Source organism: Topomyia yanbarensis, chromosome 1 (assembly GCF_030247195.1).
Source record: "Topomyia yanbarensis strain Yona2022 chromosome 1, ASM3024719v1, whole genome shotgun sequence".
Lineage (NCBI taxonomy): Eukaryota > Metazoa > Arthropoda > Insecta > Diptera > Culicidae > Topomyia > Topomyia yanbarensis.
In genome coordinates this window covers 22,054,669-22,078,471 of record NC_080670.1, presented here as the reverse complement: position 1 = coordinate 22,078,471, position 23,803 = coordinate 22,054,669, and the positions used below count along the sequence as shown (strand labels likewise).

The following is a 23,803-nucleotide window of genomic DNA, read 5'->3' as shown; positions in this document are numbered from 1 at the left end:
CAATTTTACTTTCAGTCCTCTTGGAATCGAAAGGAAAGTTTCGTTGAAAGGTGAATGCAAAGAAAGCGAGAAGAAGGTGGTATCTTCCACACAGGTACAAATTTTCTTACGCTTTTCCGAACGAAATGGCGTTTCAGATACATGATGGTTGATATTCTCGACTTATATGCTGATTGGCATCGATGGAACGAGCTGAAACATTTAATGTAATCCTTACTTATTACCTAGTGCCAGATTGTTATTGCCTTGGCTTAATTTTATTCTGTATCTTCACAAATCACGATCCGTATCATCTATATCGATTCAGTGCCGGAATCGGGCTGTGCTCGACGACACCGGCAGACATAAATCAAGTTCCACTATAACACACCAGTAATCAGATTCGTGTCAACCCATAAAGCAGGAGAATAAACATTCGGAATCCTCTCCGCAACCTAATCACATTAGTCACCTCCGCTAGTTTTGTTGTTCAATTCTCGAATGAAAGGCCCGCATCAAAAAGCCATCTGACCACGGGACAGAATTGGTCGCCTATCACCGAAAATCAATCCCAGAAGACATGGCCATCCGTCCGGTGCACCACCCCGCCCTTTTAATCCCACTAATAGTGAGAGAACCAAACCGAAAATAATAACAAGACAAGAGGGTAAATCACTCAAGTGTCGGCAAACGACTTGACGTGATTCGCTAGCTTTTGCACGACAAACCAGCATCAGTCGCAGCGAAAATTGTTCTGGAAAGCCACCCATCTAGTCAAGCAGTCAGCCAGCTAGTCAGTCAGGCAGGCAGGCACCCAGTCCGTTCGTCGTCGGTTTGCCGATAGAGCACTGCGATAATAAAATAAAACCCCAATAGAATAATCCCTGTCGGAAGGTCGGAAGTCGGAGGCACTAAGCGAATAAAGGAGAAGCTTGGTTGCGTGTGGTCAGAATGACAATAAAACAAAAAGTCTCGGAATTGTTGACGGCACAATCATACTCCTACGATTCCAAGAAGTGCTGCCGGGGTAAGTATCCTATCCCGAAAGCACCAGCAAACTTCATTATGGCACCGCACTCGGGGGAAAGACCTGTGTGCTGCACGTTACGGCAACTCGGATGAACGGAGAAGGAACGAACGGATGTGGGTTGAGTGGGGCCGAAAATCCTTCGCCGCCGGTGACACACGTCAGCTCGAAAGTAGCGAGGCACGGATGGTGCGGCAACTGGTACAACAATACCAATAATAAACCTGTCACTTTATTTACCCAACCTTTACTGTATTTTTTCCGGTTGGGTGGTGACTGGCAGCCGCCCGATGTTAGGCGTTAGTTCTGTCACTTGTTTCGATCCGATTGTCGTGGCAATTTATCGCTGGGGCAGAATGGAACTGTTGGTGTACTTCTGCAGAAAGGGTGGTTTACTGTACATGGCACACCGACGGAAGGTGTGTGTGTGTGTGTGTGTGATTTTATATGTACTGCCAAGTTGAGGTGGATTGTTGAAATTTATGGGCTGCGGTGAATTCCTACGGAGACACATGACGACCGTGACGATTTACGAGGATGGGTTAATTATTTGGAATTACTTACGTATCGTTCAACTGTTATTCAATACTTTTAAAAGACAACGTAAAATCGGAGGAGATACTCAATAATGGAATAAGAAAAAAATATATAGACGGCTAAGAGTGTCATATTGCGAACACGTTCACAGGCCAAAACAAATAACTTGGCCAACAGCAAAAAAAACTCCTCGTAGGTACACTCAGGAAGTCATCAACACCAAAACCACTACCGTATTCTCTCGGCGAACATTTCTCAGCAGCGGCCGGGTTAAACCAATTTCAAGATAGGACGCTCGCTTCTCGGAACCACGAAGATCGGACCGGAGGTCCCTCGCTGTCTGCCGGAAACAACTCACGTACGGATGATAGCGGCGGCAGTAGTAGCAGCAGCAGTAGCATCGGGAGAAGGAGAAATGTACCCGATGCTATGTTCCGGTAAGCCAGCAAAAAGATTTGCTCGTGGTGCAGGATTGCGTCTTGTTCCTCTTCACGGTTCAATGCTCCATTTGAGTTGGCACGTTTTCTTTGCTAATACTTTTCCCCCCGCGATTTGCCCGACGCTGCCGCCGCCGGGTCTTCGGCCGCCTGGCAGCTGGACGAGGAAAAGCATTGCCCAAAACCTCGCAAGAAAACGAACTGTGGCAGCACGAAAAATTTAAGTCCATGGCGTGGAAAAGGCTAGAGGGGACCAATAAAATATCCTGTATCATGGACAGTTCCGAAATGGCCAGCGTCGAATGTGGCAAAACTATGTCCGGGGCCGGGCGGAAACGGTAAAAAGGAAGAAAGCAGCACATGTTCTCTTGTACTTACATGTCTCGAGCAGCAGCACTATCGTAACGAACGGTATTAAAACTGTCCATCGCTGGGCTATCATTGCTGGGCGGTGCCGGTGTAGGTACGTCCCGGGCTTCAGGAGATTGGCGGAACTGAAATTGGAAGCGAAGAGAAATAAAGAAGGAAATTATTACCACGCTGTTGAACTCTGGGCTGGTACAAGTCATTGGATAGTGTGTGTGATGTGACGTATAAAGTGCAGAAAGGGTCACGAGGAAAAGTAATTAGGTGCGGGCGGGGTGCTGGTCTGTTTGCACCAAGGGGCTTAAAAGTTATTGTTAGTGAGAACTTGAGACGACTCTGTTTGTTTGCCAGGAATCTCACTTATATGGTGTAATTGTAACTGATTGTATTTCTCTGGGAAGTATGGCGCTAATAGTTGCGACAGAGGCTATCAATTAGTGTTGGTGATATTTTTCAAGCTGTACCATGAAAAGCTGTGACATCTGTTTGAAAAGTTTTTAAACTGAATTCAGGAGTTTATTCTACAGCTTAAACAAGCACAGGAGTGCCTACCAATGCACTTGTCTAGGTATACAATGGCCAAAACTGATAAAAAGAATAATGATCAAATAAACAAAAGTGATACTGTCATAAAACGAATAAAAGTAATAAGAAGCTCAAAATGAAAAAAAATATAAATGAGCAAAGAAAGCAACACAAAATAATAAAACAGAAGAAAACATCGACACAAATAAAATTAATACACTAATTAAAACAAATAACGTAAAATACGAATCAAACGAATAAAATGAATAAAATTAACAAAATTATTAAATCGAGAAAAATGAAACGAAAAAGTTAAACAGAAGAAACAAATAAAATGCATAAAAGAATAAGATTGATGAAGAACATAATTTTAAAATGAATAAAATCAATAAAAAGGACAAAATCAATAAAACTAATGGTAAGAATAAAATAATAAACTTAGTATAGTAAAGAAGATGAAAATTAATAATATAAATAAAACGAACAAAATAATCGAAATTTAATAAAAAGAGTAAAGTGAATGGAATGAATAAAATGGGTGCAATTGTAAAAAAGAAACGAAAATAATAATTAAAGTGAAATGATGTTGATATTGTTCTAGACAAACTTAATCCATCAATAAAATGAACGGAACGAATTTTTTTAAATGAACAAAAAGAACAAAAAAAAATGTATAAAAATAGTATCATTAAAATAAATAAAGGAATTAAAAAAAAAAATAAAGGTTTAATAAATTTCATTGCCACAATATATTAAACATATTAAATGAATAAAATTACGTACAAAATTAATAAAATTCCAAAAATAAATTAAATGAAAAAATAGATAAAATATTTCAAATAAATGATAAAATTAGTGTAATAAATAAAATAAATGCATAAAATAAATAAGTTGAACAAAATGAAAGCAAAGAATGATTTAAACAAGCTTCTCAGAATAAATCAATTGATTTTTATTAATAAGATTAATACCCTAGTACATTAATATGATAAATTCAAGTGTGAAAAATTTAAATTAAAGGAAAATCAAAGGAAAATGCAAATAAAATGAATTAAATTAACAAAATTAATAAATTTAGTGAAATAACAAGAATAAGGAAAATAACGAATGTCATGAACAAAATACATACAATAATGAACCAAATTTGGAGGAATTATTCATCTAGGGCAGAGCTCAAAAAAATTGACATCGCTGCATGAACTTGAAAGAAAACGAAATTCAATTCATGCCCACTGCGATGAATGAATTTTTTTATTCGTTTCCATCGTCATTCGTTCTCCCGACGCAGCGCTTTCAGGTACGGACATGTTCGATTTCAGAAGCAAAGTGAATTTTATTTCTATGCTAGCTCTGAAAGGGATTATTGAGCAAAAGTGCACCAGATATAGATTACGCAGTTCACTTATGCTCGAAAATGTAGAAGATGGTAACTTCTGCCTTCAAACTGTCGACATAATAGCAAATGAATGCTTTGGTTGGTGAATGAATTTATATTTCCTCTGCACTCAAGCGTTCGATTCTGCATGAAATTTCAGTCAGTTGGAAAGTGAATGAATGAGGGAGGCGTTGAATCTGAATGTCGGTTTCAGTAAATGCAAGCAGAAATAGGTAGCTGATTTTGAATTTTCGTAGCACTGATCTAGGGCCAATATATAAAAACCCAATTTTTTGTGTCAGCTGGATCATCCTACCGGCCATGGGAGCACCCCTCGTTTTGAAAAATTGCCCAAACCCTTGATTTTCTTTTGAGTATATCTCCGGTTCTATTCACTATAGAATCAAATCGCAAGATGGTTTTTGAAGAAAATTGGTCAAGGTATCAAAATATTAAAATATTAATTTTCGGCGGCAGTGCTGCCAACTATGCGATTTTTTCAGTTAAATATCAAAAGTTAATTTTTCTCTCAATACATATATTTTAATTTTGCAAATTTTAATGCCATCGTGTTCGTCAGATATTTTTACATGAAAAACACATAATATCAATATATTTTGAGCCTATCCTGAGATACACTGTTTTGAAACAAAAATCGCAATTTCGCCTATAAGAAAGAAGAGAAGAGAAATGATGAAAAGCTACGTTTTTAGATTACTTCTAGCAGATCAGGATCGACTTTTATGACCGTTTTAAGATTTTCTCAATTTTGGCCAATAAAAATGGATTTTTATGAAGAAATGCGAGCTTGTTTTCTTTTTTAAACGGTGTATCTCAGGATGTGCTCATGAGATTATGTGTTTTTATGATAAAATGTCTGAGAAACACGATGGCACTAAAATTTTTAAAATTAAAATAAATGTTTTGAGAGAAAAATTAACTTTTAATAATTAACTGAAAAAAATCTCTTTGGCAGCACTGCCACCAAAAGTTAATATTTTTTCTAGACTCCTTCAACAATTTTCCTCCAAATTTGGTTTAAATCAGTGAAGGTCGATTTCAAGTTTGCATCGTTTTTTGATCATGTCGCGCGGAATGACCCAAATGTAATTAAATAAATCCAACGATTTTTATTAATAAAATAACACCCAAACACATAACTATGATGAACTTAATTATATTAATATGGGACTATATAAAACACTACCATCATCAATACCATGTCCAAACAAGCCAGGCGCTCCAAAGCATGACCGAACGCATTGTATATTTCCAAGCCTATCGATCATGGGTTACCATTCTTCAAACTACTCGAACGCTCGCCGCTTGCGCATCTTCCTCAATTGCACACAGGCTGCGTGGTCTGCTACGAAGCCGACGACCTCTTCCAGGCTCTCTGTTGAACACAGTTTTAGCAGATCTCTGTTCCGGCATTCGCGCTACATGTCCAGCCCGCCATATTTTATCAGCCTTCCGATGTGAGCATATGCGTATATTTGGTACGGCTCGTCATTCTCTGTATTCTACTGAGACGTCAAGTAATGAACACAGAATTGTTCTCTTTAACACACCAAGCGTTCGATAGCCTCCTTCAACCCCCAGGCCCCATTGCCGTACAGAACAACATGGAGTATCAGCGAACAGTATAGAGAGCGCTGTGCATGCCTGAAAGCTACAGGACTTCATCTAAATATGCAAACTATAGAAGAGCAGCTTCCACATGCCTTTCACCTCGTAGATAACGTCGTTATTACATGTTATCAGACTTCTTATGAACATCGACAAGCTTGTACCTGTGTACAAAATTTCGTGCACGCGTTCAACCTCCATTATGCTTCATCTCGATGTACAGGTTCGTCACGAACATCGAACACAAGCGAACGATGTACAAACTCTAATTGAAACATCCGTGTACGTACACCGGGTACACGAGAACGATTCGCACAAGGCAAAAAGTCAAGAGAAAACTGGTTCCACGAACCTGTGTGTACACGAGATGTACGCACACCGTGTACTTACATGGGGTTCGGTTGTTAGGCGAACATGTGCACGTGTGTTGGTACAAAATGGCATGCTTGAGTTCGTACACAAAATGTGGGTTTAATATGAGCACAGAGCCAGAGCGAACATTGTGTACGATGTTCATTTGGGAAGACTACATGTTACTAATCTTCCAAGCTATATGAATACGTCGACAACCTTTCTCTCCACCAACTACCATCTAGTTTGTCTTGACATAGTCTAAGTCAGTTCAATTCTCACAGTCTCTTTTTCAAAAATGCATTAATGCCTCTTCCACTGCTCTTCGATCAACGATCAATGATGGCGAAGTTATCGACAAAGTCGAAAAGCTCGTCAGATATAGTGATGATGGTTCCGTTTTTTTGCATCGTACCTTCGACTGTTTAATATAGAACAATAAAATAGAGAGTAGCATTCAATCCATGCTACATCACAAACGAGTCGGATGTCTCCCAGAGCAATTTGTAGGCTTGATTATAACCCATCCAACGTCACACCAACCAGCTTAATCACTTATGTCGAATTTCACATTCAAGCGTTAGAAAAGTTGGTCTCGTTTGTCCGAATCGTACGCTGCCTTGAAATCCACAAACAGATGGTGTGCTCGCAAGTCTCAAATGTATCAAGGATACGTCACAAGATAAACATCTCGTCCGTCGCGAATCGTCCTTCTCCAAACTAGCTTTGTCATTTTCCAACAAAAGGGTCAGCCAATGAGTGTAGTTTATTTCGCATCGAACCTATTGTGATAAGGGAACGAATAGATTACGACTGACTTATTGGATCAGTACCAACGCTTCACCCCAGTACCATCAAACCATGGTAAAGTACCAAATTTGCCATAATGTAGACAAAAAATTATTTAATATTATTTTGTCAGGCAATTTTTGCCACATCAACTATGAAACACGATTATCTCTGGCCCATTTTCATTTCTCGAATTCGAACTGCACAAGGAAATATATGTTACCAAAGCTCGAAGCTGAAACTGTAACAAAATTGGGAACCGAAGCAATACCCAGTAACCAACATCGACAGCGGCACATGCATCCGCGCGCTCATCAGTATGCAACCGAGAGCCGTTCCAATATTTATAGTGTACCCACCCGTCATTGGCAAAAGAAACACGTGCTTGGGCCACTCCGCACGATCCAAACAACCACTCGCTGATATAATGCAAACAAAATGTTCAACCCATAGACAACGGAGCTATATATTTAATCTCACTGTTAAACCAACAATGAAATATGTCCAAAAATCTATCGAACTGACCCAGCGGTAGCACATAGAAGAGCCGTCCGCAAAATTATTTACTTTCCGATGCTGGCTGGCGAGAATCACGTAGGTACCTACAACTGGGTCCTTCTTCAGTGTTGTCAGAGTTTATATGGCCCAATTCTCCTGAATAATCAAAGTTATGAGCTTCAACTAAGGATATTAGCAAACAAATAAAAACCTTTCCCCGCACATCACAGCAACTTTCCGTTCCAAATCCAACCGAAGCTTGACAGCAGCAACTTCAAATCCTGGGCGGTTGTTTTCTGACCATTCTACTACTTCAACATATAAATATCAACTTACAGTGCTGAATCGTCCCCCTCACATCGCAACGAGAATGATATTTGTTCAGACTGTAACCGATATCAGTTACGAGAAGTGTGCTTTGCAAGTTTTCACATCTTTGCTTTGTTCAATCCGATACTTTGTCGAAAGGATACATTACAAGAGTGCAGAGGGAAAAAAAGTTTTTTCTTTGCTTGGTGGTATTCCACATGCTCGCTGCTACTTAGGGCACACCTAGAAGCGGCGGGGGTGGCGGAGGGCCTCATGGTGTTCAATTTGTTCCAAGCAGGGACTCCATTACCATCCGAACAAAAGATCCATTCCATGCGAAGGATGCTCGTTTCGTTCGCTTGATTAGCATATTACTCGTGTAAGAAGCGGAAACCAGCTGTCCGTCGTATGTTCCGGTCGCACATGAAGGGAAAAATATTCCTGCTGGACTGCCACAGAACAACCAACCGAACAAGTATCTATGATAACTTCAAAACGATGTTTAAACATTTGTGAAAGCTAGCCGGCGGCACAGGATGGAGCTCCGGCCGGGCAAAGCCACTGCAAATCCGTACCAATAGAAATGACAAACGACTACTCCGGAGACTGCTGTGGGCGAGGGATGGGTGGTTGTGGTGGTGGTGGTGGGGCGAAGACGCGTTTGTGACAGAGGTTTTCCCCTTGAAGTTTCTCGCTTCCCAAGGGCATGCGGTTTTTGTTTTCATCTTGCTCCATGAAGGATTTCTGTACTAATAACGAGGGGGAATGCGGGGTGTGGTACGCAACAAGAGTATCAAGGAAAATGATGAGCTTGCTGGTGTAAAAACAGGATTTACGAGCAGCGATGCATCAGGCGAAAAGTTCGTGTTTGCTGCTCGTGCCGTCTAATAAGGGCCGAGCGAGATTCCTCTGTTTATTTAAATATTAAATGATTTTAAAAAAAAATGTATTTTGATGTAAAATAACTACGATTAATTGAAATTGGAGCAGGAACATTATTGTCCAATTTAAACTAACCCACGTTAGTGTTCAGGACGAGAACAGCTGGAGAGGTTTCGAACTCTAAAAAGTTATTCAATTCAGTTAGTAGCTGAAATTGAGATAAATTTGTTTTGTTTCCACTGGAGTAGTGCTGCCAAGAACAGCTGCTGCTAGTGAAGAAAAATCATAAATTTCGATAAACTGCAAATATTGTTGAAAACTTATTAAACGTTTCTATTTAGAATAACTTCGAATAACTTTTTTCAAGTATTTGGACTGTTGTAAATAGCCCAGCATAGTAAGTTTCTCTCACACAAATTAGTAAGACTATTAAGTAGAACTATTACCTTTAGTTTCAGAAGCTTTGGCGTTTACCCGAGTAAAATGATGGAAACAGCGATTCAAACTGGTTGTTTCATGCAATTTGGACTGTTCAAAATAGGTTAGAAGAATTCTAAAGATCATCGAATCGATTATATTTAAGTAACTCCAGCAGTGCAAAAAAGCATTATCTTTAATCAAAACAAGTTTCGGAACCCTTAGCCTAGTTCTAAAATATTCGACGTTTCGGACATTCTTGGTGACCTTTTTGAAGGGAAATTAAAGAAATTTTATTCTTAAATTCGTATATACAAATAAAAGAATTATTTGTATTTTCAGCGTTTTTCTGCTTATTCAAACCTAATCATTTCCAGTCACTTTTTATTGACACAAATGGACCTGTTTCAGTGTGGCCTCCGATAAAAATAGAGCAAAACGGCTGCACTATTTTGAAGGCGTCATTGTTGTCAAATTGTTCATAACGAGACAGAATAAGAATAATCTTACCAACCGTAGGGAACTGAAGGTGAACATGTGGCCGACAAAAAAAATACTTTCATAGGTTTGTACGAAATTTATATAGCATTTCTGACAGCAACGGAGAGAAAAGTACTCATGGAAATTACATTTTACCCAAAAAATGAAATGAAATGAGAACGCTAATAACAAGTATTCCAGTATTAAAAAATGCAATTATTCAGATTGAATTGTACTATGAGGGTTGAAAGTTAATTTCTCAAGATTATCCTTTTTACTTTTTGTTTCATACACAATTAGACTCTTGTTACTATGTTTTAATTGCCGCAAGGTTCTACTGTATCGATTTTTTGGCTATTTTCGGTAAATTTAAGACTAAGATTAACGAAAGCAATGAAATTGAAAGACGAATAGGTATTCTAGAGTAAATCAGTTATAAACTTAGAACGGAAAACTAGGACTAGGCAGGCTCATATGGACATGATCGAAAGGAAATGTGAAGAATCTTTTGCCTTCTGCTAAGTAGGAGTTGGGCGTTGCACCCAAGTCTACCGCATGGTCATTGAAAGAACATAACTCATCACCATGTTTTATAGCCGACGCCAGCTCAGTTCATCGATATACGAAAATGTCTGTGTATGTATGTATGTATGTATGTGTCAAATGATGACTCTCACTTTACTCAGAGATGGTTGGGCCGATGTAAACAAAGTTGTATTCGAACGAAAGGAGTCTATTATTGAATTTTATTTGGTTCGGAATTCTGGTTCCGGAGTTAGGGGTTGAACTATGCCCCAAAAGAACGATAATAATCATCAGCATTGATTGGTTTCTAGCACTACTAGGGCAACAACTCTTTTGATCAAAACATGTAATTTCTGCTTCCTAACTCTCGCATGGAAAATTGTTTATAAACAACAACCTTCATAGACAGCTAGAAATCATGACTTGTGCAAGTTTTTCTCACACAAATTAGTAAGGCTGTTAATTGGGTGTATTACTTTTAGTTTGAATAATAACAGATGATAACACTACCCGTAAAATAAAAGCTTTGACGTTTTTCCGAGTAAAAAAAATCAAAACAGAAAAAAACATATCAATTCAGATTGGTTATTTCATGCATTTTGGACTGTTCATAATAGGCTAGAAGAAGCCTAAATAACTTAGGTAAATGATTTATTGTCAATGTTTCGGATATTCTTAGTGACCATTTCCAAAGGAAATTGAAGGAATTTTATTCTTAAATACGTGTATAAAAATAAAAGAGATACCTATTCTTAGTTATCCTATATTGAGATTTTCTAGTACCGGCTACTGAATAATCTACTTCCGGACCAAAGATAAGCCATATAACATCATCGATACATCGCGTGATCTAACTAACCAACGCTCGGATGTGCATGTCTACGTACCCGCCCGGGAAGTAGAGATTAATGGTGTATCTTCCAAGAGGGGCTTAATTGCAAATTTAAGAATTCTTTGTTTCAGTCAATGAAAATTCTATAAGCAATTGCGTTCAGTAAAAATCGAGGAGTATAAGAAAACAACTTATTTCGAGCCATTCGCCGGATCTGTTCTTCCAAATCTTGTTCTTTTGAATGGGGCTCGTCTACCTGTTCGCCTTTTTGTTCCGCGAAGCATGAACTACCGTTGTTGCAAACAATGAGACCATAGAGTTACCCATTGTAGAAACAACGCACGGTGTGGAAAACGCGGAGTGAATCATAAAAGGTTTTCCTTCTGAGGAGAGACTCCGCATGAACTAACGACATATCCCGCGTATAAATAAAACGGAGAAAAACTGAAGCATTCTTTTGGGGAACGTTCCGTGGGAAAATGCTAAAGAAGGCTACGCCACCGACAACGATTAATTTCTACGCTCTTTTGCAAATTGCACTATAAATAACTTAGGTATGTGTTTGATATTTGACCATACTGGTTCCCGAAAAATAATACCCATACTTGAACCGACAATCATTGACTCACTAAAGAGTCAGTAGCAGAATAATGTGAATATCCATACACGGAAAAAAGTTATTCCCCAAATCGTAAATAAATTGCCATGAATTCTGGAACAATGACGTTTGTACGTTACGGAAAAACTGAACAAAAATCATGTGTTTATAATTATATTTAATTGCCTTTCCGTAACGCCCCCGTAACGCTTTTATTAGTGGATTTTTTTTTGTTTTGTGAAGTTCAGTCACGATTTCCGTCAATTCATTACTAAATTGATTTTCTGTACGTAGAGTAGTTCACAACTTTATGAATATTATTCCTAAAAACAATGGTTGACCCACGACGTTATTCATAGATTTAGGGACATTAGATCACAAAATCAAAACATTCTGAAAATTTTCTCGTGAACTATTTCACGAAACTCGGAATTCTATTCAATCCTCGTAAACTAATTCATTATTTCTAATATAATAGCCACGATCCAATAGCCGTGCTCGCAAAATAGTTCACAAAACCATAAAATATTATTCATATATTCGTGAACTGATTCGTGATTCCCAGTACAATAGTCACGGTCGTGCTCGCGAAATAGTTCACAAAATCATGAAGTATTACTCATGAATAAGTGAACTGGTTAATGATACCTAGTTTAGATTTACCATTTATGCTCATGAAATAGTTCACGAAATCATTTTATTCATGTAATCGTGGTTCATGATTTACGATTGTATTTTGCGTCATATTTAGAAATTATTCCTAATCATTAACGTAACGAAATTTTCACGTGAAATATTTCACTAAATTTGGAGTATTATCCGTGGAATCATTTTTGTCCCATGGATTTTTTCATGAAATATCTAGCTGCTAGTGACCATTAATAGGTACGAGCAGTAGATATAAGAAAACTATTAATTTGATAAGGTTCAGTGTGATGTCTGGACAGAAAACGAAAACTGCGCTGAGCACCTCAAATCGTCTTCGTGATATAGTTCACAGAGCAAGATACCGCGAATCAGTCACACTTTTATGATCCAGTTCATATTGTCACGTTACTCCTAATAAAAAAAAACGAAAATAACAAATAACAAATTTAACGCAACTTATCATAAACGTAATCAAACACCAAAATATACAGCGAAGCAAGTCTAAAAAATACCAATTTGTTACCGTACACTTCACCGTAAACACATTACGAATGAAAAATTTATCATTTTGGATGATGAATCGTACTTTACATTTTCGCACCACGGCTATTACACATCTGGTCGTGAGCATAGCCACGATTATAAGATACATGAAACTTCGTTGAGAAGGGAAACAACAGTTAAAGATTTAGGGGTTCTTCTCGATTCCAAGCTTACTTTTAAGGACCACATTGCTTATATTTCATCAAAGGCGTCAAGAAGTTTAGGATTTATTTTTAGAGTTACTAAGCATTTCACTAACGTGCAGTGTTTAAAATCGTTGTACTGCTCGCTGGTTCGTTCTACACTTGAGTATGGTGCAGTCGTTTGGGCTCCTTTTTACCAGAACAGTATTCAACGCATCGAATCCATTCAGCGTAAATTTGTGCGCTTTGCACTGCGTCACCTACCTTGGAGCGACCCTCATAACCTTCCTAGATACGAAGATCGTTGCAACCTCATTGGCTCGAAACGCTGTCTTTGCGTCGCGATGTAGCCAAAGCGTCTTTTGTTTCCGACTTGTTACTGTCTCGCATTACCTGTTCTGTTTTGCTCCGTCTTCTCAACATCGACATTCGTCGACGTAGTCTTCGTTCCTACTCTTTTGTTCGACTTCCCGTGTCTCGTACTAATTATGGTAAGAATGAACCCGTCAATAGTATGTGTAGAGTCTTTAACCATTGTTATAACGTGTTTGATTTCAATTTGTCTCGCTCTGCTCTTAAGAAATTGTTTTCGCTCGTCCTTTCTCGTACTTAATAGAGCTAGCCTAAGATCTTTATAAATGTTATGAATGTACTGTATTAGTAAACTAGTGTTTAAGAAGTGTTAAATTTAAGCAGTGTTTTGGTGTTAATTTTTGTATCATTTGGTTTTGTTAACTGTTGGTACTTTGAAAAGATGGAGGTTTTGTGCCTACGGGAGAGGGAGTGTTGAGAATCCACTCCCGCGGGCTTTTCCCTCCCAATAAAGATAAAGATAAAGCATCAAGACACCATAAACTATGATGACATAGACGCCAACAAGAGAAAAGCAATCGACCCACAAGATGCACTAGGCGAGCAGACAAATGTTTCGCCGCTGCGAAAGAAGGTATTCCCGCGCAATAGAGAGCTGCGTGGACGAGATCCGAAGGATACACTTCCGTACACTTCACTTCACTTTACAGTTTCGCACCTAAAAAGGAGGGGAAACGATGGCAATTTTATAAAAAATCGAATCCAAGTATCCAATAAATCCTATTACAATGAAATCCCTTCGAACTACTATTTGATGATGAGATCCTCCTACTGCATCGAGATACCTCTGTGCATATGGCAATACTATATCTACAAGTAACCCATGTTTCATCCTTAGCGACAAATTAAGTATCTTTCTACAGCCTCGTTTAAGTAACACTTCCTGCGCCAGGAAGACGAGAAAATGAAATTGAGCAGGTGTCTGGCTCAGATCCGAGTCCTGTCCTTCCTTTTCCACCACAGTTCGTGGTCGACCGTCACCTACAATGGAGAGCGGCCATGCAGTATAGGGTGTTCTATCTTGCCGAATGGAAACACTCATGTACACATACGCTGCCGCCGCAATGATTTCGTTGGTCTAGAGCCAACGCTTCGCCGAATAACGGAGAGCAACGTAAACGTACTGCTGTAAAGGGGCGATATGTCATGGTGTCCACACCCGGAACGTGCAGCTCGAGCGACGGCCCGTCTTCTGGGGTTGGATCTCCAGTCTGGTGGTGACCTTTCGACAATAAATTGCACTTTGTTGCTGCCGAGCTTCGTGCCGATAAACCAAAGAGCACTGCCTGCCTGCCTCTGCCGCTCGCAGAAAGTATGTCTGTGTGTGACACGTAGCGGCAAGCGGCTAGCCGCATTATCACTATTAGCTCGGAAGGGGTTCAGTTCATTCTGGCAAACCGTACCAACCCAGCTTACAACTATCCTAACTAACTAGACATAATGTACTAAGATGCATGATCATTTACGTAGGTGTTATAATAATCAGGACCATGTCACGGTCGACCGGTGAAGGTTAATGGTGAGTTAGGTTTGGGGAATCAATTGAATCCTCGCATTTAAGAACATTGCTTCAAAATGGTCGGAACGAAATTGTCCCCCTGTTTAGTAGAAATAATGGAAAACCATAGAACAGGGCAACCGTCAGGCATCAGTCGTGTGGGTGAAAAAAGTGCTTCAACGGTGGAGAAGGAAGCACCGAACAACAAAAGTACCTATCACTGCAAAAGGAAAGTCGTGCTTTATTACCAGATGCCTTTCTAAGCTCTTTCCGTCGCCGCCGGTGCACGAGTGTGAAACTAAGGACTCAAAGAAGCTTTCGTCGGAGTGGAAAAGAAGAATTATTTTCTTTTTTTCTAAATCACCTTCCAGTGCGATTGTACTTTTTCTTCAGCAACCCGCTTTAGTGAATGCTTTCGGCTGTAACTATGTTGTACATCAAACTGGTTGAGTAATGCAAAAGATTGAGGGACCTCTACAAAATTTTCAAGTCAATTTTTTTTGTTGGTTTTAGGGCCTTAAAATCTTGTACTAAAATATGGATGACGACGAAATATCTTAATGTTAAATACCTATTAATGTCGCGGTTTATTGTACCTGTTGTTACGAATGTCTGAGATTTCAACCTACAAGAACATATCGCTTGCCGTACGAGATACTTTTCCGGTAATTGGTATTTGCGTTTCTGTTTATTTAAGAGCATTTGTTTGATTAGTGGCCGTGTAAAATTCAGATCCCGACAAGTACTTGAACTTTTTGAAGCATCGTGTTTCATCGCAAAATTGTGATTTTGTAAATATTCACACAAAAAAGATTTTTTTCCGTACTGACTCAGACCACGCCATCTGAATAACTAAAATGTTTTGTCGAAACAATCTTTTCGATTTACGTTTGTACACGTATTGGTTAAAAAAAGGATAATCGCATTTAGTGGTTGAGTATCAGTTCTAAAACTGTGTCAGGATTTGGTTGTTATTTTGTTTACTTTTGAAAAAAATCTGAACCACACTCTAACTCCTACAAGGGCGACCCTATGTACCGACACAATTAGTTTGTTATGCAAGCATGCCATTTTTCTATGAACTATTAACACAAACTATAAAAGAAGGAATTTTGTTAAGGTTAAATTAAAAAAGCCTCAAAATGGAGCTATTTTGGATGCAAAAAAAGCAATTCTGTCGGTACCCTTCCCGATCGGAATGAAATAACAAGGGTATAACGGTATAAAATTTATTTAAATAAATTAATGTAAATAACAGAAAATTATATCAAGTAACAACGCGGAATATAGTTTTGAAATCTTTTTGTTATGTATTTTTGATCGGGTTTACACCAACTATTTATAAATCAATCAGTACATTTGGAGCATTTTTAGAATACTATAGATTGATTTTTATGCAGATGTTGTCGAAGATATGCAAGAAAACTGCTTCTCTTAGTTTTAAATATGACCGTTTCTCAGGACGTCCTCAGTCGAACCGCAACTATCTATAAAATCGAATTAAAATATCTGTGTAATTTGTAAAGTAACAATCTACGACCAAATAGTTTCCTGTATTGAGCATGACACTGCGCCCAGTAGTGATCGATGTACAGAAAGAAATCATGGGAATCAACTGAATTAGATCGTCAAGTAGAAACCAAAACTGCACCCGTGATCTTGTGCCGTTAGAAACTCCAAAGCGCACATATGAAAAATGGAAATTAAATGTTCCAACACGGGAAAAAATATTGATGACAATAGCGACAGACAGATAATTTTCCTTGAAAAAGGCCACGGAAAACGGCCGAAACGTCGGACAATCAAAAAATAAGTCGTTTGATATTTATACAAGACTGCGAAAACCAATACCCAAACATAATACATCCCCAGTCGATCAAAAAGATATAATATAAGATGCTCGCCAAAGTTCTTCTGGTGGTGGTTGCTGCCTTGATGTCTGACATCTAATATCATTCCTTGCTACTTGTTTGTATGGGGCACGAATGCGAACTCTCCCTTGTTGGCGTTAGCTTCCTCACTGACAGTGGTGGCTGTTGATTTTGAGGTACTTAGCGCAACGTTTTCAGTTGTTATTATTGCCATTATTGCAAATTTGGCAACCGTCCGTGGCTCCAACAATGGTACATGTCATTGTGTGTTTTAGTTTATTTCCACAGATTAGCGTTCCTCAGGGGTTTCTGAGCGGTGTTGTCCGTAATATATTCTGTTTTCAGAGCCTCTTCTTAATATGTGCAGAGTTCTCAGTGTAATTATACTACCACATTATGTTTGGTATTGCAGGGTTAGGTAGAAATGAATTTCTCGGTCCGCCCGCACTCACACCACAAAAAATGGCATTTGAAAAGAATTCATGAAAAAAACAAGTTACCTTTGGTTACCTAAAACTACTACAAACGGTTATCCTGCCATTGTTCTGATTTTAAGAACTTATAAAGGAATCGAAACTTTGGATTAGTTTAGCAATATAATGCAAGCGCACTTCTTAGAATTTCAACATTATTCTTTCAATGGCCATCTTGCAAGATCATGTATCCCAACCTAAATTTTTCCATCCTCTTTTACATGGAGATCTTAGTTTCAGCATTGTCACACACAACCATGTGTTTTAAGTTGCTATGAAAAATTAATCTCTCTGCTTTGGCCAATTTGTGGCATCTCATCAGTACGGAATAGTTATGGTCGAATAGGATAAAGGTGACTTCCGAAAGCCTAAGCTCCATTTTCGCCTTCTTTCAATTTTTATTGTAGAGGTTTTAACGGTCGCCTCTTTTCGGATTGGAAAAATCTCTTTAAAAAAATCTCTAACCCTATGTGCAGGGTTGGGAATCGAACCCACGTGAGCTGCGTACAAGGCAATTGATTTGCCAACTACGCTATATCCGCTCCTTGATTAATCGAATTTAATTATATTTTCATGGGATCTTGTGAACGCCATTTATTACTTCGCGCGAAGATCTTCTTGTTGGTCACTAAGACCGCTTTCTCTTGGTTTATCGTTTTCATCCATCGTTTTTTTTTTGTCATATATTTATCGATGGTGGTGCTGGCTGTTGATTTGAAGGTAACAGACGCATCACACATCTCCGTAGTTCGATAAGAATTAATTGCTAGAAGAATGGGGTTAAATAGGTATAAGGGTACACCATAGTAACAAAAGAGGTTTTATGATAGTTTTATAGCCACTGATAAAACTTAGATTGCACTTGTAGTATGCTATAAAACTTCAATTGTTACTTGGGAAGTAGGTATAGGGGCTTAACTTTGGTATGTTAATGCAGAGGTCACTCGTATTGCGTGAATTAGATACACGGTAGAGAACAACGTTGACGACTGTCATTTCGGCTGTTTCCGTAAATCAACTGTATTAGTTAGTGTTGTTCTGCGAAAACGGATTGTCTTTCGTCCTCGGTACAGTATAATTAATCAATGTAAAAAAATGTTAAGTGAGTGTTTTCTTACATAACAATTAATGCTTAATTTGTTTTTAAAAAAATATACCGATATCAACATGAAACATACGCTTGGGGGCACGATAGATCAGTCGCTGGAGGCACTATAAATCACTATTATTATGGATTTTAGAATTATTCTAGCAGAGAAATTGTGCGTAATTTCGTGCGAACAACGCCAAAACGAAGTGAAGAGCACATAAAGAACGCAATTGCGTAGTATTATTCGTATTCGAACATTACGTGCACGTGTGAAAGGAAAGTGATCGTCATCAATGAAAGCGCGTCAGATATTTTACGTGAATTAACAATATACTAATTTAAGGTGTTGTTGAAGGCGATAATTGAAAAAAAGATCGAAAAATAGAAAGAAAGGAATAAAAAATGCTCCGAAGCGCAAACGTGATTGTCGGTAAGCCAAGGATCCACGTGAGCCAGAATGCACAACTTCAATTCCAAACTCTGGCGACGACGAAGACACCGCAAAAGTCATTCCCAAGTGCAAAGCCTGACGCAGCTGCTGAAAACAAACGGTGATTGTTCACATCATTTGCCCCTTCCTCATTTTCTTACCTGAATGACGTCAATGGATTGCATGTATTATTTGTGTTAATATTTTTTAAATAATCTGCAGTATACATACTCTTAAAAAAAAAATTGAACCGCTGATTTTCTAGGTGTGTACATTGTTTTATTTAATCTCGAATATAGTGACCCATTGTACCCCCAGATTTTTAATTTAAAAAATCTTTCGCTTTTTTGGATTTAGTTCGAAAAAATTTTAGCCAAACTTAAAATCATTATTTCCAAAACGTTGTCGTATGTATAACCTTTCCAACGAGTGCTTGTCAAAATCTGTGCAAAAATACCATCGCATGAGCTAGCCAAAGAAAAGTGATCTACTTGACCCCACTCAAGTGTACGCGGGGATAGATCGTGCAGAGATCCGCCATTCTTCTCATCATCTATACAAACATGTTGCATACTGCAATATTACTTCCTAAGGAAAATTTTTCTTTAAAACTACGTTGTGCGTAGAGGGTACAAATTCTAATTACATAAATCCAGTGGTTTGCCTGCTGCATGTTGTCCTCCATAGTAAAACTTTCCACCATAACGAAGGAGGTGAACCTTATTAGTACAGCATTACGCGTATGGTGAAATTGAATTTCGGACGACTTCCGTAAGTCTAAGCTTGCCTTTTGCACTTTTAGTAAATGTTACACATCGCGAACACTAGGGCAAATTGGGCAATATTTGAAACAGACGGCCACTATATTGTACCGAAGATTGTTCACATTTTGCTGATGAACTTTACCCGTAATGAAATAAACGATTCATATCGGAGCGATGCTCAGACTGACTTGGGGCGTACAGAAAAAAGATTATAGAATCGATACTTATTACTTGTTCCGGCACAACAATATCTGTAAAATCGACAACGTGTACGGCAGCAATACAATCAAAGTACCTTAGATCTGAGTCGTTTTAAATGAACCTGATAGACGGGAAACCTTTTCCTCTTCTTCGTTTAATTTAATTCGTTTAATACTGAGAGAAAGTGGTGTGGGACAGTGGGACTAGATTCAGAGATAACACCATCAATTTCGATATCGCGCGATGGTATATAAACGTGATACTGATGCGTAAAGAGTTCGCAGGGTGTTATCTATCTTGTTAGATTGTGCAGGATTACCAATGCTAACGCGAAGCTTACCTTTGTTAACTTACAGGATCTCTTTTAATGCAAAGAGTCGTGCGGTCAAATCCCTTGCAATTCACACAATATTCAGTGGCTTTACTATTCACCTGAAAAAACTATTCTAGGGTAATTTTTGAGGAAATTGAGAAACGGGAATCAGTTGAATTTGGTCGTGTGAGATGGAAGAATCTGTCTAACTATCCTCTATCTCATCTAAGGTACACAATAAACCAATATGCTATTTAACCCGTTTTTAAGGGGGGGGGGTTATAAGGGTTTCAGCGTGAAAAAAACAATTCTTTGGTGATTTTTTTAGAAATTTGGGTGAAGCGAATTTATCAAAAATGTTGGGCCTATAATGTATCATTTAAATAACATTCTGTAATTTATTCAAGCAAAAATATCGACAAGCGAATCGGTGACGGTGCTTTTTGTAGAACATCTCTGGAAAAAACACGATTTGCAGTGCAAACTGCCTTTCAAAAACTACTTAACCGATTTTTTTCAGTTTTCCAGGCTTACCGTCTTCCACTCTTCCATTCTTCCAGACTTCCAGTTTTCCAGTTTTCCAGTCTTCCAGTCTTGCAGTCTTCTAGTCTTCCAGTCTTGCAGTCTTGCTGTCTTGCAGTCTTCCAGTCTTCCAGTTTTCCAGTTTTCCAGTCTTCCAGTCTTCCAGTCTTCCAGTCTTCCAGTCTTCCAGTCTTCCAGTCTTCCAGTCTTCCAGTCTTCCAGTCTTCCAGTCTTCCAGTCTTCCAGTCTTCCAGTCTTCCAGTCTTCCAGTCTTCCAGTCTTCCAGTCTTCCAGTCTTCCAGTCTTCCAGTCTTCCAGTCTTCCAGTCTTCCAGTCTTCCAGTCTTCCAGTCTTCCAGTCTGCCAGTCTTCCAGTCTTCCAGTCTTCCAGTCTTCCAGTCTTCCAGTCTTCCAGTGTTCCAGTGTTCCAGTCTTCCAGTCTTCCCGTGTTCCAGTCTTCCAGTCTTCCAGTCTTCCAGTCTTGCAGTCTTGCAGTCTTGCAGTCTTCCAGTCTTGCAGTCTTGCAGTCTTCCAGTCTTTCAGTTTTCCAGTCTTCTAGTCTTCCAGTCTTCCAGTCTTGCGGTTTTCCAGTCTTCCAGTCTTCCAGTCTGCTAGTCTTCCAATATTCCAGTCTTCAAGTCTTCCAGTCTTCCAGTCTTCCAGTTTTCCAGTCTTCCAGTCTTCCAGTCTTCCAGTCTTCCAGTCTTCCAGTCTTCCAGTCTTCCAGTCTTCCAGTCTTCCAGTCTTCCAGTCTTCCAGTCTTCCAGTCTTCCAGTCTTCCAGTCTTCCAGTCTTCCAGTGTTCCAGTGTTCCAGTGTTCCAGTGTTCCAGTGTTCCAGTGTTCCAGTGTTCCAGTGTTCCAGTGTTCCAGTCTTCCCGTCTTTCAGTCTTGCAGTCTTCCAGTCTTGCAGTCTTGCAGTCTTGCAGTCTTCCAGTCTTGCAGTCTTGCAGTCTTCCAGTCTTTCAGTTTTCCAGTCTTCTAGTCTTCCAGTCTTCCAGTCTTGCGGTTTTCCAGTCTTCCAGTCTTCCAGTCTGCTAGTCTTCCAATATTCCAGTCTTCAAGTCTTCCAGTCTTCCAGTCTTCCAGTTTTCCAGTCTTCCAGTCTTCCAGTCTTCCAGTCTTCCAGTCTTCCAGTCTTCCAGTCTTCCAGTCTTCCAGTCTTCCAGTCTTCCAGTCTTCCAGTCTTCCAGTCTTCCAGTCTTCCAGTCTTCCAGTCTTCCAGTCTTCCAGTCTTCCAGTCTTCCAGTCTTCCAGTGTTCCAGTGTTCCAGTGTTCCAGTGTTCCAGTGTTCCAGTGTTCCAGTGTTCCAGTCTTCCCGTCTTCCAGTCTTCCAGTCTTCCAGTCTTCCAGTCTTCCAGTCTTCCAGTCTTCCAGTGTTCCAGTCTTCCAGTCTTCCCGTCTTCCCGTGTTCCAGTCTTCCAGTCTTCCAGTCTTGCAGTCTTCCAGTCTTGCAGTCTTGCAGTCTTGCAGTCTTCCAGTCTTGCAGTCTTGCAGTCTTCCAGTCTTTCAGTTTTCCAGTCTTCTAGTCTTCCAGTCTTCCAGTCTTGCGGTTTTCCAGTCTTCCAGTCTTCCAGTCTGCTAGTCTTCCAATATTCCAGTCTTCAAGTCTTCCAGTCTTCCAGTCTTCCAGTTTTCCAGTCTTCCAGTCTTCCAGTCTTCCAGTCTTCCAGTCTTCCAGTCTTCCAGTCTTCCAGTCTTCCAGTCTTCCAGTCTTCCAGTCTTCCAGTCTTCCAGTCTTCCAGTCTTCCAGTCTTCCAGTCTTCCAGTCTTCCAGTCTTCCAGTGTTCCAGTGTTCCAGTGTTCCAGTCTTCCCGTCTTCCAGTCTTCCAGTCTTCCAGTCTTGCAGTCTTGCAGTCTTCCAGTCTTGCAGTCTTGCAGTCTTGCAGTCTTGCAGTCTTCCAGTCTTTCAGTTTTCCAGTCTTCCAGTCTTCTAGTCTTCCAGTCTTCCAGTCTTGCGGTTTTCCAGTCTTCCAGTCTGCTAGTCTTCCAATATTCCAGTCTTGCAGTCTTCAAGTCTTCCAGTCTTCCTGACTTCCAGTATTCCAGTCTTCATTCAAGTTTGATATGAATATATATCAAATTCGTTACTAATACTTTTTGCATGTATCAGGCAACTAGTAGTTGGGAAATCGGATTCTGAGATGATTATGACTTTCATTGGTTTAGTTTTCGATAAAAATACGCTGAAAAAAAATTCAGTTTGGACAACGAAAAGTTTTTTCAAATAACTTTTTTTCCTTGAATGTGCCCAACTTGGTTTTTTGACGGTAAGTAGGGAACATAATTACCTAACTTGAATTTTGTTTTTCATCCAAATCAAAGATGGGGTTTTTTTGTAAATCGACCTTAAATTTTTAAAATCGATTTTTTTAAGTGTAGGAGTCGATGAAGAATTTTTTCAATATTTTTATTCAAAAATTTTGACTAATTTTATAAAAATCACTCATACAACATTTTTTTATAGGATTTGTCATTTTTAAACTAGTCATTTGAAAAAAAATTGGCAAAAAAGTTTGACCCTTTTCAAAAGACAGTCTAGATCATTTTTGGAAAAACAAAGTATGCAATGTGGCTTTTTGTGACAAAGTTCTCATGTACAGAAAGTTCCATTAAAATCTGAGAGAGTGCTACCAACATTCGTTCGAGTTGGTGCGAAATTCGTCATATATCTTGAAACACTACAGTCACATGTGATAACTCCCTGTTGCCCCCTGTTGGCCAAGAGGCTCGAACTTTAAAGGAAGCAGACTTTGATAATCGCACACACATGAGCTCGTGTTACCGAAAATCAACATTTTTATCGGAAAATGCGAAGTTCAATGGAACACTAGTTTGGGATCGCAAACATCAGAATTACTCTATTCTATCCAAATATTCATTACCCATTAGATCCCGCAAGATCATGCTGATGATTCTGATATGAAATTTACCACTGAAAGCTGATTGTTGTTTTTTATGAGTGCATCCAAGACTTTCATTTCTCCCCCCGAAAGAAAAATTTACAATAAAAACACCCATTAAGACATTGCACTGCACTAGCGCAGTAAAAAAAACTTCTGTAGTTTCTCAACGGAGACCCTCTTCCCCTCCCCTCCGCTCACCACCCCACCCACCACCATTCCAATCCACTTGCACCGTAATGTGCGGGGTTTGCAATGGCAAAGTTTTACGCTGCACGAAATTTACTCCGGTTCAGCGAACCTACGCTGACACAACATACCGACCTATCGCAGTCCCCCTCCCCCCTTCCGGACCAACCCACCTCTTCAGAACTGCTTCCTGTCCTGGAGGATCGTGTATTGAGGAAAAGTATCTCTCCAGTGTTGTTGATGGCGCTTTGTGAAGAATTACAACCGCCATTTTCCGACCAGCAGCTGTG

At 39.3% G+C, this 23,803-nt stretch overlaps 1 protein-coding gene across 1 annotated transcript in view; it reads right to left on the bottom strand.

The window, feature by feature from the left end:
* Positions 1 to 2,073: 2,073 nt before the first annotated feature.
* Positions 2,074 to 23,803, bottom strand: part of LOC131693754 (osteocalcin 2-like) — a 46,701-nt gene continuing 24,971 nt past the window's right edge. Inside the window, exons 3-4 of the mRNA XM_058981878.1 lie at positions 2,359 to 2,474; positions 2,074 to 2,137 (exon numbers count right to left, since the gene is read on the bottom strand). Of these exons, the coding sequence (XP_058837861.1) occupies positions 2,074 to 2,137; positions 2,359 to 2,474 (180 nt within the window). The remainder of the gene's footprint in view (positions 2,138 to 2,358; positions 2,475 to 23,803) is intronic.